At 41.2% G+C, this 19,497-nt stretch overlaps 1 protein-coding gene across 5 annotated transcripts in view; it reads left to right on the top strand.

Annotated features, from left to right (window-relative positions):
* CAPN11 (calpain 11) overlaps positions 1-19,497 on the top strand; it is a 1,381,576-nt gene that overhangs the window by 434,702 nt on the left and 927,377 nt on the right. For all 5 annotated transcript variants that reach the window (XM_044060753.1, XM_044060742.1, XM_044060725.1 and 2 more), the window contains one exon: positions 3,277-3,346. In XM_044060753.1, the coding sequence (XP_043916688.1) occupies positions 3,277-3,346 (70 nt within the window). The remainder of the gene's footprint in view (positions 1-3,276; positions 3,347-19,497) is intronic.

Genomic DNA, 19,497 nt, shown 5'->3' with positions numbered 1-19,497 from the left:
TCCCCATGATGGGTACTTGGGAGATCATAAATTTGGAAACCTGGCTGAGTAAGCATTAACCGGTTTAAGCATAGAGCCTGCTCCGTCTTCTGCTTTTGCAGTAGGGTAATTGAGAGTTCACTGAGGATATGCTTTTAATGTTTAATTTGGTAAGAAGGTTGGTTCTTCACCCTTTTCAGTCATGACTTGGATCACAAGAGCAATAGAAAGAAACATTTTAGCGCATGTTTTAGCTGCTGGGCAGAAGAATGAGTGCCTAGGAAAAAAAAATCCATGAGGATTCCACACACTGATTAAAGGTGACATTTCAACATAGGCGTGAGTTGGGAGACGGAGCTGTTACCAGTAGGCCCCCATGCTTTGCCCATTTCATTGAATGGGGAAAGTCCTGTTTTTTTTTTGCTTAATTCCATATCTGATAGCAATATTTAGGAAAGAAAGATTAAAACTAATCCTACCATGGTACTGTGGCCAAGAAGGCTGTGATTGATGCAGGAAATTATTTTGACTCTCTTTTTTGTAGACCCATTGATCCCTGCAAGATTGAGTGTCAAAAGCAACTGAGGTAACCAGGAAGCCTTCCATTAAATGCCATTTAGAAGAAGTTGCACCTGATGCCACTCCACTCAACTCATCTGGTTTGTAGGATATCTTTGCCTGTTAGTTATTTCACAGTCAGAGTGTATGCCATGTCTTTGTTAGCCCTGACAACATAGAAGGCAGAACTGCAGCTCATTAGTAACTGATCAAGTAGCTCTTTGACGGGGTTTTGCATCTCCTCCACCTTTCCAAGAGTTCCTTTCTTCTATGGTTCTTGAACTTTGTGATTGACAGTTTTGCTCATCTCCAATTTGAAATTCCTTGTTTGGTGAAGTGGGTATCTGTTTCTTGGTTAACAATTTTTCTATTGACCTTTACTTCTATTTGTAGGATATTGAAGTTCGGAGGCAACTCTCTATGGTGTTTCACTGGGATCAGTTCAGATTAACTCACATTCCCTCCCAATTTTTTTTCTGTTCTCCCATACCATGGCAGTCTAGTTCCACCAATACTAACCAACCTTTCTCCTTTCATATTGTGAAGCCAATTAACAGCACCCTCATCACTTCTTTGAAAGAGGAGGACCATCTCCAGGGAACCTTGTCATAGTCCTCAGTCCTGTGTGGCTAACAGTGGATGGTAAGAATTTGGAGCTTGACGGGTAGTTATCCATTGCTGCCTCAGTTTCTCCTTAAAAATTCACAGCACACAAATCTAGTTATGTAATGCATGACTAGCTAGATGCCTTTTCCACAGACTGAAAACCTTGAATTTTTTTCAGTGATATAACCACTCATATTTTTAGGTTACAGAGATGCAACTGAACTATAACAATATACACCTAATCATGTTATTTAAATGAGTCAAATGTACTAAACACAGTAATATGGAAGCATGTGACATAGTTTTTGCAGTTAAAGCAAAGCTTGCTGTACATCTGGCATGATTTGACGCTTTCTTCCTAAACATAATAGTCCTTGCACATGCCACCATTTCGGCTTGCATTATTTGTGACATTAAAACTTAAAATACTGATCCCATCCATTGAGTACATTGCTGCCATTTAATTTCTAGACATCATAGTGACACTCCTATTATTTTCTTAAATGTCCTGTCTATCCTGCCAGTATAAAATGAAATGCATCAAAAGTGTGCCCGATACGGTATATTACTTGTCATATACGTACAGAAAGTTTCACTATATTAAGATGTCTGCATATAGCTCACCTAGCACACTTTTGATGTGCTTCATTTTATGTTGTCAGGATGTCTATTGACTTGCAGCAAATATACTTATTTTGTGGTGGGAGATGTATAATGATGGGTTCAGTTGCTGATATTGCTGTTAAAGTACAGCACATGGTATCACATCATGTATTACAATAGAGTATGCCCCCCATTATGGAAGTTTCAGAATAAATAAACTGCCAAATGAGAACAGAAGAATGTTCTCAGTGACTGACCAAACATGGAGGCTCCTACCTTTGTAGATCACCTGCTGTTGTAAGAAAGTCCCTTTCTTTCTTCACATCCTGGATAATTTAGCAATTTACTCATGCTAAAGGGCACCCTTAATAGCATTGGTGGGGTTACATGCTTACACTGGGGAAATTATGCACAGGAGTTTGGAGGGCTTTTCACATTATTGAAAATTGCTTTTGTGTGTAAAGCACTAATGTCTGTATTGGGATTGTGTGCACTTGTGTTTTTATTTTTCATGGTGTCTCCGTTAAGTGATGTGGATTAATTTGGGCAAAGTGTGTGTGTGTGTGTGTGTGTGTGTGTGTGTTTGTGTAAATTGGAAAGAAAAACTTAGTTTGCAGAGGAGGAGAGCTGCGAGACACCCGCATGCCATGCTTTGAGTCTGTAGAAATTACGCATGCTTAAGGTCAATGTCCAGTGATAGGTCAGTGTGTTTTCGGCATGAAATACACAGTGGCTAAATTGGATTAGCTACTTGATTTGATACAAGCTGTGTAAGGTGGACTTGGTGATTGCTGTAGTTTTTAAATCATTACTCACACTTGTCTTACTGAAGCACAGTAAAACTGCTGTACTTGTGTTTGACAGTGTGGGACATTTATTCTTACCTTGAGAAACCTTGGCTTTTGAGTCTTGCCAAAGTTATAGTCTGTTACTTTTCACTGTAGAGGTTTGCAGTACAGAATGATTATTCAGAAGAGGAGACTACTGGATAGTTGTTTCAGGGTAGGGCTTAAGATTCCTTCCTGTTCATTGCCCATACTCATCTAGAGAGCAATGTAAATGCATAGATACAGCTGTAAGACACCTCTGGTCTGACACCACAGCCTCAAAATCAACCCCAGTTATCAAATGTTCTATTAGTGCTGCAGTCTAAGCTCTGCATGAGCATATGTTTAGAAGTTCTTTTGAAGAAACTAGTTATGTAATTCCAGAAAGTGTTCATTTGCCTTTGTTCTGTTGAGCTCTCTGATCTGTAGAGGTTGACCTTTTGCAGTCTGAAATAAAGTCCCATGTGCTTCAGCTTATCTGAAGACTAGAAATCTTTGCTTAACACCTGTCCTACAACTCCTCACATTTCTTGGGGGGGGCAGTGATATCACATGTTGTCACCAAAAAGAGTTTCTTTGACCAGTTCACTCACCCAGGTAATTAAAAATGAACTATACTTCCACCAGAGATGTGTATGGCACTGAGATGTCCGCTTATAAATATATCACAGAGTATGTAACTGTCTGCCTTTTTATTTTCCAGGAAATAGTGAGTGATCCTCAGTTTATTATTGGAGGTGCTACAAGGACTGACATCTGCCAAGGAGCACTAGGTGAGTTTTGAAGGTGAAGAAAGAATACTGGTGTAGAATTATATTGTTGTTTGCCTGATGTATGTATCTCATACCATCTGTCAACACAGTAAAATAGTTCAGTTAACTGAGTTGTTTTGGCTTCTGCTACATACCTACAATCAACTGTATTACTAGCTGGGTTAACTACAAACTTGCAGTGTTAACGATTATACTGCATTTTATTTTTCTGTCTATTTAATTGTTTCATTGAATGTTGTGGTCTGTCTCTCTCTGTAGTTGTTTATTTTTCTGTTTAATTGTTTCATAGAATATTGTGGTCTCGCTCTCTCTGTATGCAGTTAGTGGGGGCTATTGTGTTTCACTTCATTGATATTCAGTGTTAAACTCTTAGCCTAGAGGGTTTCTCTGTATCTGCTCAAGCAACAGAGACCTCCAAAGCAGAAATGCAAGCAACCTCCACCCCCCAACACAACCCACATGACGCATAGCCCACAGACTCAGTGTGCCAATAGATCACATCCCATAAGGCAAAACAACGTACCCAACACACTAGTCATAGGTGACTCTATAGTCAGGCACACTGATGTCCCACTCACCAGGCTAAACAAGGAGAAGGTTACTGTCGGTTGCCTGTCGAGGTGCCAAGATCTGCCACATAACATACGCACTCAGGTCTCTCCACAACAAGTACAAATATGACTCTGTAATTGTCCATGTTGGTGTGAATGACCTGAGATGTACCTCCCTGGACTACATGAAAAGAGACATGGAAGAGCTCTCTGATCTTGTAGCCCAGGCAGGTTTGACCCTAGCCCTGAGTAGCATTCTGCCATCGCCCAGAATGATACCGCAGTAAAAGGACAAAATGATTGACTTCAACAATTGGCTAAGCTTCTGGTGTCATTCTAAGGGGATCCACTATCTGTCTGCCTGGGATGACATGGTCGACAGACCATGATACTTTGCCAGAGATGGCCTGCACCTGTCGCCCCTGGGATTCCGGATACTGGCTAAGGTTCTTGCCGCCCCTGTAGTGCCTTTTTTAGGCAAGGTTCAAATGACAAATTCACCGCTGTAATAGGAACAGGCAAGCAAAAACTGAGGGTAATGCTACTCAATGCCAGAAGTCTAAATCTCAAAATGCACTCACTCGAGGCACTCCTTAAAATGGAAAACATTGATATCTGTGCAGTGACTGAGACCTGGTTCAAGGCTGTAGAGACTACCTCTGCATTACCAGGCTATAACTCATACCACACTTTTCGGCCATCTAACCTGGACCAAAACAGCAAAGGCGGAGGTGTGTCCATATTCATTAAAGTTATCCACACCTCCAGGCTAGTTGCGCAGCATAATGCATCCGAGGTTATCCAAGTGCAACTAACTCTGGGCAAAACTGCAATTAATATTGTAGCTTGCTACAGATCCCCCACCATGCCCCAGGATTCCCACTCCTCTTTTCTTGATATACTGGAAAATATTAGGGTTCAACCAAACACCCTAATAAAGGGTGATTTCAACAACCCCACCATTAACTGGAAAAACTACTCCTGTACCAACTCTTTTGCTCAACGCTTTCTGGAATTCATAAATTCCAGTGCCCTGGATCAACTTATCCATACCCCCACCAGGGGCAACAATATCCTAGACCTAATCATTACCAACATGAGTGACCGGTGTTCACACCTGAAGTGAACTCCTCGGTCAGATCTGTTCATAAGCAAATCACCCCAGATATCTGCATCCTGCCCCCACCCACCATTAAGGAAACCACAGTAAAAACAAATTTCTCCAAAGCAAACTTCATGCTTCTTAAGACAGAAGTGGCGAATTTCATGACATCTATGCAGATGGACAATAAAGTTACGACTGCTGAATCCTACACAGATGCACTCTATAAGCACTTACACGAGTGCATGGATCGTGCTATCCCAAACAGAACCAAGACGTTATCCTCCAAAAAAAGGAAGCCAATCTGGTGGTCCCCTGCCATAAACAAACTCTACAATAGAAGGAAGAAATTGTTGCAAAAGAGTAAAATCCCATGAGTGGAAGAGCTCCCTGTTCAGCCTCAGTAAGAAGCTGAGATCCCTTATAAGATCCTTCAAAGCTAGCTACGAAATCAAAATCGCCACTGATTCTAAGGGCAACCACAAATCATTCTGTAGCTTTGTCAGGAATCTCAATGGCAACATCCAAATCGGCTCTGAGTTACAGCACAACGGCACGAAAATTACAGAACCAACTGATATTGCCAACATGCTGGCAGATAGGTTCAGTGCTAACTTTACCCCCCCTCTCACCACCTAAAGGGCCCATATCTATACAGGAAGAATGCAGAGTCCCTCTAATCACATCTATGCAGGTAAAAGCTGCATTCTCTAAAATCAAAAACACAGCATCCATGGGACCGGGCAAAATCCCAGGCTGCATTTTACACGAACTTCAGAATGAACTGGCTCCCCACCTAAGCACCATGTTCGGTCATAGTCTCACGTCAGGCTTTGTGCCCACTGAATGACACATAGCAACAGTTATCCCACTCCACAAAGGGGGAGCCACCACTGATCTGGGAACTATCGCTCTATTAGCCTGACGAGCCTGGTCTGCAAGGCCATGGAGCGTATCATCAATGGAACTCCTAAACAAAGACATTGGTAACCTTCAAAGTCTGGACCCCACCCAGTTCGGGTTTGTGAAAGGCAGATCATGCCTTCTGAACCTGATCGACTACTTTGAGGCAGTCACCAAAGCCATAGACGAGGGTAAGGTGATTCACACAGCCTGTCCTGACCTCTCCAAGGCTTTTGACACCATCCCCCATTCAGGAATTATAGCTAAACTCACTAAACTAGGTATAAATCCCTACATCACAAAATGGGTTGCCAACTGGCTCACTGACAGAACCCACCCTGTAAATGGTGCAGACTCCAAATCTGACTTCAAACCAGTGGCAAGTGGAGTACCACAGGGTTCAGTCCTAGGACCTCTCCTGTTAGCCTATACTTCAGAGAAGTAGATACCAAACACAGAAGGCCTCTGGCTAACGAAGTTCGCAGATGACTGTAAACTAGGAGCCATAGTAGAGTTCCCCAAATGATGTGGACATCCTACAGAAGGGCCTCACTGAGACAGATGCCTGGTGTCAGAGCCATGGTCTCAAGCTCAATGCCAAAAAGTGCGTGGTCATCCCCTTTGGTAAAAACTATGTACCCATGAACTACAACATAAATGGCAGTCTACTTAATGCTGAATTTGTGATGAGACCTTCAGACCCAGGTGGACAGTAGTCGCCACAGTAGTGAGGAAATCCTATGTGGCACACCTCATCACAAAACAGTTCTCATCCAGGAAAAAGAGGTCATTGTTCCCCTAGACTCGGCACTCATTAGACCCATTATAGTGTACAATGCCCCTTTTGGAATGTACCTCACAAGACATCTGCAGCAACTGGAAAGGCCACAGAAGTACCTCAAAGGATTACTGGCCTCAAATAGATGCCCTACACTAACTGTTTCAAAAAATTCCAGCTTTCCTCTGTAGCATATCGCCTACTCCGAGGAGATCTCTGCCTAACATATAAAACTATGTTAAACCCAGAGCTGTTGGACATGCTACACCTAAAGAAATCCCAATACCTCCGAGCTACACACTCTAGGGACCTAAACCTTGTCACCACAATAAGCAGGACGTGCTGGAGGGATAGATTCCTGTCCCAGAGACTTCCTGTACTCTGAAACAAGCTACTCATCTATGTCAAGCAAACTCCCTCATTAGCACTCTTCAAGAAAAATCTTGAGTGGATGGGAAATAGGAAATATACCCCAGGGATCACTTCTGTGGCTCTGCTCGACATGGGCATAGGAAATTAACTTTCTTGGGTGGCGTACGCCAGGGAACCTTGTTGGCTAGGCTTACTTAGGCCCTTGGGCTGATAGCCTAATACCTACCTATGAACTGTGTCATCATTTAACAAAAAGTGGAGATGTTTCCATATTATGAGATGTCTTTAGCTGTGGAGTCTGCCATTATATTCATTAGGCTGATAGTCAGTTACTTCTGTCACAATGTCTCATGTTCCCACTGTTTGAGCATAATAACCCGAGCAGCAGTTTGTTTCATATAGAGGCTGTATTGTCCATAGGTTCATAGGTAAGTACTAGGCTATCGGCCCTAGGGCCCATACAAGCCTAGCCAAAAAATGTACCCTGGCTTTTGCCACCCAAGAAAATTATTTTCCTGTGCCCCTGTCGAGCAGAGCCACAGAAGTGATCCCCGGGGTGAATTTGTCATTTCCCATCCAATCATATAGATAATGCTTAAAATGTCATGTCTTTTGGAAAATCTGCTCTCACAGGCACACAGAGAAGGAAGTAGATGTTTTTATTGCCTGTGATCACCGTTTCTCTGAGGTGCAGCAACTTCAGAGTTAGTATAATAAAGTAAGGTGTGTGTCTGTGTGTGTATGTGTAGTGTAGTGTAGTGGCACTTGCCACCCTGCAGAAAATGCTTTTTTTAATATTTATCCTTTAGAACCATTTGTCCATGACATATGCTCGAGTGTATGCGTTACAAGTATTGGTGTTCCCAACTTTTAGTTATAATAACTTGTTACCAGTCTGTTGTGCAATGACTCATTGATTAGTGGATGACTTTCTCACTGACATCTGTGAATAAGTATGCTTTGAAAAAGTAGGGATTCATTACATCCGAGTGACACCTTCAGGGGCATCTGCAGTTAACTCCTGCTGACGCCTCTAGACATCAACTATTGCTTGTTCAAATTTGCATCAGTAATTCCAAAAAAACATGCTATGTACAAAGTTTTAAAAGATTTAATCTTAAAGCTTACACAATGGCAAACTCAACTTAATATTTACCTGCACTAGACAGAGCAACTGTTATTTTTATGATACTAATTTATATAGATATAATTTTCATATTTTTCTAAATATCTCAACAACTGAGTAATGCAGACTGAACTCCTCTGCCTTATATGAGAGCTCTCAGCTAGATGAATAAAATGCTGCTGACAGAAAGTTAAGTGTTTGCTGAGCTATTATTTACAACATTTTACAAATGTAATGGTAACTTTGTTTATTGTTACTTGTAAAATTCAGTTTAAGACCTAGAACCTAAAGAATGCTACCACTATAAAAATTTTGTGCTGAAGAGTTTGCCATTTATACTTCTTTCATAACCCCTATGGTTCCAGAGATATGGGCATTTGTTTGAAATGTGAAGACATAATTTGATTGTCAAAAGGCTTGGCCTCCGCTCATTGGAAATTACAGTGCAACTGCTAGGGAAGTATGCTACTTGACAGGTAACGGCAGCCTATTCCAGAAACAGGGCATACCTTGGATGGGAGCATATCATGTAATCAAACATAATTTTGGGAATGTTAAAAGAGCGAGTGATTGATGAAATTACTTTTGCCGACAGTGGAGTTTTCTTTTTTCTCCACAGTTGTACGAAATCCGAGTTTGTATATGCAGGTCTGGGGGTTTCCTCACCCCACAATGGGGGTGCAGAGAGACTTGCTCCCCTGCAAAAACAAAATTGTTCATCGAAGGTGGTTTCTGTAAACTGTTTTTGTTTTGTTTTTTTTTTTCAAAAATTACCTTTGATGACGTGAAATGTATCCCATTGGATTAGGTATCTGTGTCTCTATCTGGTGGTGTTGATATGGTAGCGTGGTAGTGTATTTTTAGGTTTGTGGAACAGTTGTTTGCTTTGGATCTTGTTCTGTTCAGGTAGAGGAGTTCAAACAGTGCTGGATCATTCATAACATGGAAAGGTAAGCAAAGATCACCACTCGGGAATCTTTTTGACATTTAGTAGAGAGAGACAGAACTTTTAGTCCATCAGAGTTCCTAGAGGTACTGAGACTTGAGATCTGTTTGGTGATGAAACCATGATATGTGTCAAGTTAGTGTTTATAAGGTGCATGCTTAAATAGTGGATTATATTCAGTGATGGGGCGAATAAGGGATGAATATTTATTTTGTTTTGCTTTTGTTAATTAGATTTGTCAGAGTGGATTTAGTTAGAAACCTCTTTTCAGGGGAGGTCCAGGGAGAAAAACTCCAGTTATAAACCTTTTTGAACAGATATTCAGTAATATGCATGAACAGACATTAAATAATATACATGAACAATTACACACCCATTTGCTAATTAGATTACGTTCGTATGAAAATAGAGGCAACTGTTACAGTTTATAATTCTTTATTAGTAGATATTAAGCATTGCACACTTAAAATGGTATATTAGTGGGTTTTTCAGATGAGTAATAGTAGCTCATGTAATTAGTGCTTAAAATACAAAGAAATGGAGGTGAGATAACGAACTAGGTAGAGTAGAAAATGTTAATATTATAGTTGAAGTAGGTTGTAAAGCCGGAGAAAAAAAGTAGGACTATAACTTTTTTGGACCTTGAAGAGATGCCACAAAAGATGAGCTTTGCTAGGTAGAAGGATTTTCTGACCACCACAGAGATGTTGTGGTCAAAGAAAAGTGTGTTCTCAACATACGTACCAGAGTCCCCAATAACTGTGTTAGATTTAAGTTCAATGTTGTCTGTATGGTAATCAGCTATGATACTAGATTTACTAAAGTAAATTATGCTGCATTTCTTGGTGTAGAGGGTAGGATCATAATTAATATACCAAACATGTGTTTGGTCCAGCCCTTTCTAAAGAATTTGAGTATCTGAATAGAATTTCATAACCTCCCTCAGTCTGGAGTCATTAAATATGGTTAGCCATAATCTTTTGATATTAGCTGTCATGTCACAGAAATGTATACCAAAGAGTAGGGGACCAGGACAGAGCCTTGTGGTACACAACTGTTGACTTTTTTTGTCAAGAGCAAATATCCTCAACTTTAAGCATATTGAACTTGAATTGGGATCTTTAGAAAAGGGTAGGAGCCAATCACTTAGGAAAAAATGGTAAGTGTGGAATCAGTACATGCAGGGGAGGAACAAGGTTCAAAAAAGGTAGGATTTGAATGAGCTATGTATTGGTTGACTGATAATGACTGGATATATTATAAGTGATGTATCATGTTTGCAGCTACAGTTATGTCGGCATGGTTTGTAATGTATAATGTTTACAACTGAGATTGTGTCAGTGTGGTTATTTTCATTTATATAAATACATGATTGTGTATGTCATACATACCATGTATTTAAACTAGGAGCAACTTTAATTACCCCACTTTTAACTGTAAATCCTATATGCCACCAAACGTACAGGCACAGAGATCCCTGGATTTTGTAAACACAGACTTCCTGGACCAGATTGTCAGTACACCAACCAGGGGTTCAGCCGTACTGGATCAGGTCCTCACTACTATGGGAAAGTGCTGCACACCCCCCGCTTCTGTAATGTCTTCCTTGTAAGGTCAGACTACAAAATGGTGGTCTTTGAAGTAAAAATAAAACCTGGATCCCTAGCTAACCCTGAAATATTCAGGAACTACTCTATGCCTACATTCCTGCTATTAAGTGATAACCTGGCAAAATTTCAAGCCCCCATAAACCCTGAGATCACTGTTGCCTATGCAGAACTGTTCCTAGAAACCCAATACAAGCACATTAATAGCTGCATAGAGGCAGCTGTACCCACCAGGAAAAGTACAGAATTAACTCAAAAAAACAACTCCAACTAAAAACACCACCAGTGACTAAGGATTAATGGTTCATCTAATGTAGACCGGCAGACCACAAAACTAAAAAAGATGTAAACGAACTGAAACCACGGCCAGGATAATAACATTTATCAAAAACAAGCCACCTTAGTGGAATCACAAAATCAATAGGTTGTGTAACGCAAAGAAGAAAATCATGGCAAAAATTAGGAGGTGCAGCACCCATCAGGATAAAAACACTCTTATCAAACTAAACAAACAGCTTCGAGGACAAATAATCTACCAGAGCCAAATTTGAGGTAAATTTGGTCTCTGAGGCCAAGGACAACCACAAGACATTTTTTAGCTTTGTCCGTAGCCTCAAAGACAATACACAGTTGTGTGTGGAAGTCATTGTAAATAGAGCCAGCCACCTATACTGAGCCAGAAGATATAGCAAGCCTACTGGCTGACAAATTCTGCTTCAGCTTTATCACTCCCCCTCCAACCTTCCCTCAGAAGTACCATTAAGTATAACTCCCCCTGCTTTCACTAGGGAACAGGTCCTTAATGCTCAGTCTAAAACCAAGAACACTGCATCAATGGCTCCACACAGTATCCAGGATGCCTTCTAAATAGCATGAAACATGACCTATTAGGCCCTCTGGAATGGCTAATTCAGCTGTAGTCTCCAGTCAGGCTTCATGCCTTATGAACGGAGGATAGCAACATTTATTCCTCTGTACAAAGTTGGACCTTGTACAAATCCTGGAAACTACAGACCCTTAAGTCTCACTAGTCTTGGATGCAAAGCCATGGAAAGAATTATGGAAATGATTGATAATGATGTAGTAAACCTCTAGACACTGGACCAAACCCAGTTTGGTTTCACCAGTGGCAGGCCATGCCTAGGCAACCTGGTTGACTTCTTTGAGAAGGTCACAAAAACAATGGATGAAGGCAAAATGGTTCACGTTGCCTACCTTGACCTGGCCAAAGTATTTGACACAATACCCCACTCAGGCATTGTTGACAAACTCAAAAGATTGGGTACAAACCCTTGTGTCACCTAGTGGATAGCCAACTGTCTCACAGACAAGACCAAGGAAGTTAGAATTGGGGAGTCCACCTCTACAAAGATGCTAGTCACAAGTGGAGTCCCTCAGGGATTGGTCCTTGGACTGCTTCTTTTTGGCATTTACTTTGAAGTCAAGGCCAACGTCAGTGGTCTCTGGCTGACTAAATTTCCAGATGATTGTAAATTAGGAGCTGTCTTTGAATCCCACATCAACACAGATGTTCTCTAGGAAGGGCTGACACAGACAAACAACTGGTGTCAGAGCCATGGACTAAAACTAAATGCCACGAAATGCGTAATAGTATCCTTCAGGAAGTCATCCTCTCCTGCTAACTATCATATTGACAACAAACCCCTTAGAGCTGACCCAGTAGTCAGGAACTTAGGGACATGCACAGACAGTAATGTAGCCTTTGACAATCGCGTGTCTACAGTAGTGAGGAAATCATTCTATGTTGCGCAACCTATAAACAAAGTATGGTATCTTTGTCCAAGGAAGTCATTGTTCCATTGTATTCTCCATTCATCTGACCTGTCATTGAGTACAGTGCCCCCTTTGGTATGTACCTAATCAGGCATATCCATCAGTTGGAATGTCCACAGAGGTTCCTCACTAAAAGAATACAGGATGCAAGTAAAATGTCCTATGCAGATCGCCTTAAGGACCTATCCCTGTAGCACTGTGCTATCTCCTACAGGCTGTTGAGGGGAAATCTATGCCTGGAGTACAGGACATTGTCAGACCCCACTCTGATGGACCTCCTGCATATCCACAGATTAAACAGTACCAGAATTACATGTTCTAAAGGCTTAAAACATTGCCTGCGATATAAGTAGGACCTGCTGGAGAGACGGGTATATATCCAAGAGACTACCTCGTCTATGGAACAGGCTCCCCATCCATGTGAAGCAGAGTTGTTCCCGATCCCAATTCAAGTATAACTTGGACAAAATTGGATGGGAAACAGAAAATTCAGCCCTGTATTGGCACCTTTGTCTCCAATGGACACAGGTAACCTGTAAATGGTTAATCTCCCAGGTCCCTGCTTATAAATGTTTGATCTCCCATGCCCTTGTTTATGCTTATCAAGAGTACCAGAACGTGTCAAAGATTTGGGATTCAGGGCTAGGCTTAAAAAGGCCCTTATGGTTGTTAGCCTAGTAAACACATATGAACTTGATAATTTAATAAAGATGTTTCTTGTTTAGAAAAAAAAATAACCTTAATTCTGTCAAAACGGCCAGATACCAATCCAGTGAAATATGTATGGGCTAATGTTGAGTTGGGGGAATTTGCCAATTATCTCAACATGGGGATAGCATCAAAGTCCTTGGAAAGTCCAGATAAACAGTGTGGTCTGTATGCCCCTTATCCATGGCCTCAGTAACCTTTTCAGAGGAATCCAACCAGATTTAACAGGTATGATCTGCCATTTACAAAGCCGAACTGGGATACAAGACCACCTGTATCACTGGTTAATTTGTTCAACTGTAACACATTCCATAGCCTTGTAGATAATGCTAGTGTGGCTAATAGGTTTATAATACCCAGGGTCACTAGATGGACTTCCTTTATGCAACAACACCAACACTGCCCCTTTATTTTTCATACAGATTAAATGCTTTTTAAGGCAAAAAATACTAAAGAACTTTGACTTCCTTTCCTGAGAAATGTAGGGAGGTTGTACATTGAACTTTCTTCAGATTACCAGAAATTCCACTCACAGTAAGTTGCATCTCAAAGTTGTGGATCCAGAACTTTGTTTTCAAACACATTACCATATAACTCCAAAGATGGTGGTGCCTGAAGTGAAGATGTTCTAAGCCAATAACCTGCAACAGTGCTAAACTCGAGAGACTGTCAGTTTAGCATTTCTATGCAAAACATGAGAAACAAATATTGTGCAGGAGTGATATGCAAAATATACAAATGTTATATTTTGAAACTATATGTGAAGTAATTATGTCATTTGTACTGTCAAATGACAACAAAAAATATTCTTTCTGACACCATATACATGAAGTAGATTCAGGAATGGCCCTAAAAAACAGACGTAAACTTAAATTGCAATCATGTCAACACGATTGTTGAACAATCTGGAATACTGGCTGACGCATAACATGCATCTCCTTACACTAATAGCAGCCCTTGCAGACTATACAGTTGTCTGTTGCAATTTTACCAGAGTATCTGCTAAAATATCTGTCTTCCTTTAAAGCAGTCCTGGTAGTTAATAGTTGGCAAGATATGATTAACATTTTTTTTGTATAACATGTGCCTTTACATACTCTGCAGAAAGCAAACAGCATAATTTCTGGGGTTGCCACTTGTCCCACTTTTTTCAGGAGAGTACTGATTTGGGAAGTTATGGTCTATGAAGCAACATGAGACAGCATGAGTGGTGGATTCCTCCATGTCCTCCAAGTTACAACTACCCAGTGTACAAGCAGTTCCTCCAACTCCTCTTAGAGGTGAATTAGACATGTTCCGTCACTCCTTCCAGTCTGTTGCCTGGCTTCTCCAGTTTCACGGCTGCTTACCAAACCCTTGTCACAGGGTTCACAGTCAGGGCTCTATCCCTGTACATTATGGATTGCTTTTTTCATGACACTTTTGCTCAAAGACACTCTCATACTCACTTTTTCCTTGGTCATTTTCTCAGCCTGGTATGACAACATTAACAGTAAAAAAAAAAAACCTTCTATGTTTTTATACTGCAAAGACTTTAAGAATTCATATGAACAGTGAAACTTCGGAATCGTTGTGTATGAAAGTAGCAAATATTGTGATCTGACTTCATTGGCATGTAGTGAGCGGGAGGCCCACATGGAAAAGAATATAACAGATGTAATCTTAGCTGAGATATGCTGATCTGTTTATCACTCTGTTGGAAGATGTAATAAGTGGCACTGTGCTGTTGTGTGCAGCTGAGATGGAAGAGGAACTGTGTGTGGTAAATGAGAACAGTATTGATAAAGTAGGAGTTAAAATAATTTGCTATGTTTTCTGTGTGATTATTGGTTGAGGGGGCAGTAATTTCTAAAATGCAGTTGTCTGTGTGTGTGTGTGTGGGGGGGGGGGGGGGGGGGCTCTTCCTAAAATAGGAACTTCCATCTTATTATCAGTATTTCACTGTATCTGTTTACACAACACAAAACTCTGGAACATTCTTCAACACCAAACTGTTATCAACAAACTGTCTGTTCTTACAAGGTAAGGAATAGGGAGGAATCTCCTACAAGTTAGGGAATAGGGACTTATGGCTTTCCTTGGCTTTTTGTGTTCACTTACACAATACCTTGTAAACATATAATTTGATATTGTTTGCTTAACCAATGTAATACTGTTCATATTCTTCTAATGTTTCTGAAAGTCGCATTTATTGACAAGATTTTCATCCTGCATTTTCCTTTCACTTACCCTTGTATTTTTGTTTTCATGCACTGCCCTGTGTACAGTCCTTAATTTCCTCTCCAGATTCAGCTATGTCTATCCCTTGTAGAACCTGAAACAAATGATCACGTCTTGCATTTATTCTTCCCTTTTTCTTCCATATATAACTGGTTTGTTCTCCTTTGGTACTGTCTAATGACTGCACAATCTTCTCAAGATTAATCTGTTTGCTCTGTTGGAGAGGGAGAAGAGACAGGCGTCTCTGAGCTAGGTGAAAGTCCTGAGACCCATTCTTCTCTGGTCTGGGTGTCTTTATTAACCCATTTCCTTCTCCTCCCGCTGTGGAGAGAATCGGGTAGTAGAAACAGAGACAGCTTGCCAGTTAAGTGAAGAAGCTTATCTTTCTTCCTCTCCCTTGCTGTAGCTTATTGAGCTGTGCTTCCATAATGCTGGCCACAGGGAGCATATCTCCATATACTGTCTCTGCAGATGTGCATACATGGATACAGACTGCATGTGTTCATAAGCTTAAATAAATATGCAAACAGTTTTGTGTTTTTTTTTTAACTTTGTGTTTGGTGCCAAAAGTCATAGTTTTGTTTTTGTTGGAGATTCACTGGATTAGGGTTAGGAAAAGTACTTGCAGGTCTTTCTGGAGGTTGGGTACTGAGTTAATTTGTGCAAAATAGCACCACGTCATCTGCAGAGAGTATTGGGGAAGATGAGGTAAGACAAGGGGAAGTTTATTTAAAATGATGGAGAATATTATAGGATCAAGTTTGAAACCCATGTTAAAGGCTGACTGGGAAATCGAAGTATGAATTTTGGTGATGAAGTGGCTGTTGGTAAGGTAGTTGTGAAACCAAGATAGGGAATTGGGATTTTTCCCTGTTAGTAGTAGTTAATGGAGGAGGATGTTGTGGTTTATGAGATGGAAGGCTTTACAGATAGAGCCAATGAGATATCCAGTGTTCATAGATAGGATTTACTAGGTTAGGGTCTACATGGCTGTAAACCCATGTTGTTTGAGAGAGGAGGTTGTAGGTAGTGAAGTACTGGAGGAGTTGAATGTAGATAATTTTTTCTGTTTGCCTAGAGCAGGAAGGATAGAGACTGGCTTGTACTGAGAAATGGTGGTTGGACTGCTGTGGGACTGAGCTGTTAAGGACTATTTTCTATATGTCTGGCATGATATTTTGTTTCAGGCAGAGATTTGAAGAGTGTTGCAAGTTCATGCAGTGGTATATGAACGATAGAGGCCAAATCCTGGTAGCAAGTTTTATTTGTTGCAGAAGAGGCTCCACCTCTCTCATTTTGACTTGTTTAAAGTAAAATTGAGGAATGTATTTAGGTAATTCTGAGGGTCATAGTGGGGTCAATTTGCATGTTTTGAGATGGAAGATAGGTTTGAGAATTCAGAGAGTAAGTCAGAAACCGCAAAGGAAGGTACTGCCATTGGCAAATTGTTTTGAATATTCCTTCCTGTGAGTCATTTCAGTGTGTTAACTCTTCCTAGAGTATTAATTCCCACCTTGTCATCTATGCTTCACAATATCTGATTACCCAACACAAAACTCGAACATTCTTCATCACCAACTTTCCACCTCATACAAGGGTGGGATTCAGGAATTGGGCTTCTTCCAAAACTGTTTTTTTAAGCTAAGGATTGTTAAAGTTTTGAAGTTGTAGATGCTTACCTCTCAACCTCTAAGAGCAATAAATCTGGACAAAGCTATATATGATGGGGGGCAATTTTTAAATATTGCTCTTACAAGCTTAGAAAGTTCATAGAATAACAGATGTTTTTATTAGTATGAATTTTCTGAAATGTACGAAGTTTGAAAATCAAATGTCTGTCATTATTTTTTTTTATCACAATCCATAATGATTTGCCAGTGATTGTCAGAATACCACAATTTTATGAGGAACAGACCAAAAATATAAGGCAAAAGTCTGAACAGTTGAGAGGTATGGATACATGGCAAATGACCGTAAAAGGAAGCAAGAGTAAGATGCAGTACACTGAATACAGAGTGGAATTCAGCTATGTCCAGTTTACAAATATTTATATAAAATAAAACAGAAAAAAAAAATAAAGGTTTTGTTGGGATAAAGGGGATGAGAAAGGGTAAATATCTATCCCAGCAGAGTGCTGCCCCCCTGACATGTCAGATGCTCAGGTAAGAGCCGCCCTCTCCAAAGCAAAAAAACACAGCATCAATGGGACCAGACGGTGTCCCGGGCTGCGTCCTACATGAACTCCAAGAAGAGCTAAACCCAAACATAAAACTACTGTTCAGTCTCAGCGTTACTACAGGATATGTACCCAAAGAGTGGCGTACAGCAACAGTGGTCCCTCTCCACAAAGGTGGTGCCTCAACGGATCCTGGAAACTATCGCCCCATAAGCTTGACTAGCTTGCTCTGCAAAGCTATGGAAAGGATCATCATGGACCTCATAAATAAAGATATTGGGGGCCTACAGTCACTGAATCCTACCCAGTTTGGCTTTGTTAAGGGCAGATCCTCCCTTTTAAACCTGGTGCTGAGGTTCAAGTCTCTTGAGCGTGTACCTCGATGGGATTTGGATTTTCTGAGGTGCAGCATGTCCATTAATTCCGGGTTGGACATGGCTTTATACGTCAGGCACAGATCGCCTCTGAGCAGGCGGTATGCCACTGAGTAGAGCTGGAGTTTCTTTAACCGGGCAGCATATGGCATCTGTTTGAGCCCTTTGATCCTCTTGGTGAGGTACTTTTGGGGTCTTTCCAGTTGCTGCAGGTGTCTGGTAAGGTACATCCCAAAAGGGGCATTGTACTCAATTATGGGCCTGATGAGGGATGAGTAAAGAGGTACGATGACCTCCCCTGATCTAGATGTGAATCCCTTCATGATTAGGCGGGCTATATAAAATGTTTTTCTAACCACTTTGGCCACGTGGTTGTCAAATGAGAGATTGCTATCAACTTGGGTTCCCAGGTCCCTAATTACTTTTTCTGTACTTAATGGATTACCACCTATGTGGTAATTTGTGGGCACTTTGTTTTTGTCAAAGGGGATGACTATACACTTTTTGGCGTTTAGCTTGAGGCCATAGCTCTGGTACCAGTTGTCTGTTTCTATGAGGCCCTTTTGGAGGATGCTTGTGTCAGCTGGAGAGTCGATTATGGCGCCCAGTTTGCAGTCATCTGCGAACTTGGTCAGCCACAGTCCTTCCGTGTTGGCCTGTACCTCCGAGAAATATATACCGAACAAGAGAGGTCCCAGGACTGAGCCTTGTGGGACGCCACTTGTAACTGGTTTGGAGTCTGACATGGCTCCAGCAATTCTAACCATGTGGGTTCTGTCCATGTGCCAGTTTGCAACCCATCTAGTGACATAGGGGTTTATATTTAAGCTGCTGAGCTTATCTATAATGCCCGAGTGGGGTATTGTATCGAAGGCTTTTGCGAGGTCCAGGTAGGCTGTGTGGACCACCTTCCCCGCGTCAATGGCCTTGGTGACTGTTTCAAAGAAATCAACCAGGTTTAAGAGGCAGGATCTGCCCTTAACAAAGCCAAACTGGGTAGGATCCAGTGTCTGTAGGTCCCCAATATCTTTATTTATGAGGTCCATGATCCTTTCCATAGCTTTGCAGACCAAGCTAGTCAGGCTTATGGGGCGATAGTTTCCAGGATCCGTTGAGACACCACCTTTGTGGAGAGGGACCACTGTTGCTGTACGCCACTCTTTGGGTACATATCCTGTAGTAAGGCTGAGATTGAACAGTAGTTTTATGTTTGGGTTTAGCTCTTCTTGGAGTTCATGTAGGACGCAGCCCGGGACACCGTCTGGTCCCATTAATGCTGTGTTTTTGCTTTGGAGAGGGCGGCTCTTACCTGAGCATCTGAGATGTCAGGGGGGCAGCACTCTGCTGGGATAGATATTTGCCATTTTGGTGGTGGGGGGGAGAAGTTTGCGCTGAACCTGTCAGCTAGGATGTTGGCAATGTCTGTGGGTTCGATGTATTTTTTGTCATTTTGGACTAATTCTGAGCATATCTGGGAATTCCCACCCAGGTTCC

The sequence above is a fragment of the Protopterus annectens genome, chromosome 1.part0 (assembly GCF_019279795.1).
Source record: "Protopterus annectens isolate FY-2018-M chromosome 1.part0, PAN1.0, whole genome shotgun sequence".
Classification (NCBI taxonomy): domain Eukaryota; kingdom Metazoa; phylum Chordata; order Ceratodontiformes; family Protopteridae; genus Protopterus; species Protopterus annectens.
The sequence above is the reverse complement of the archived record's forward strand: the minus strand, read 5'-3'. Positions and strand labels throughout refer to the sequence as shown.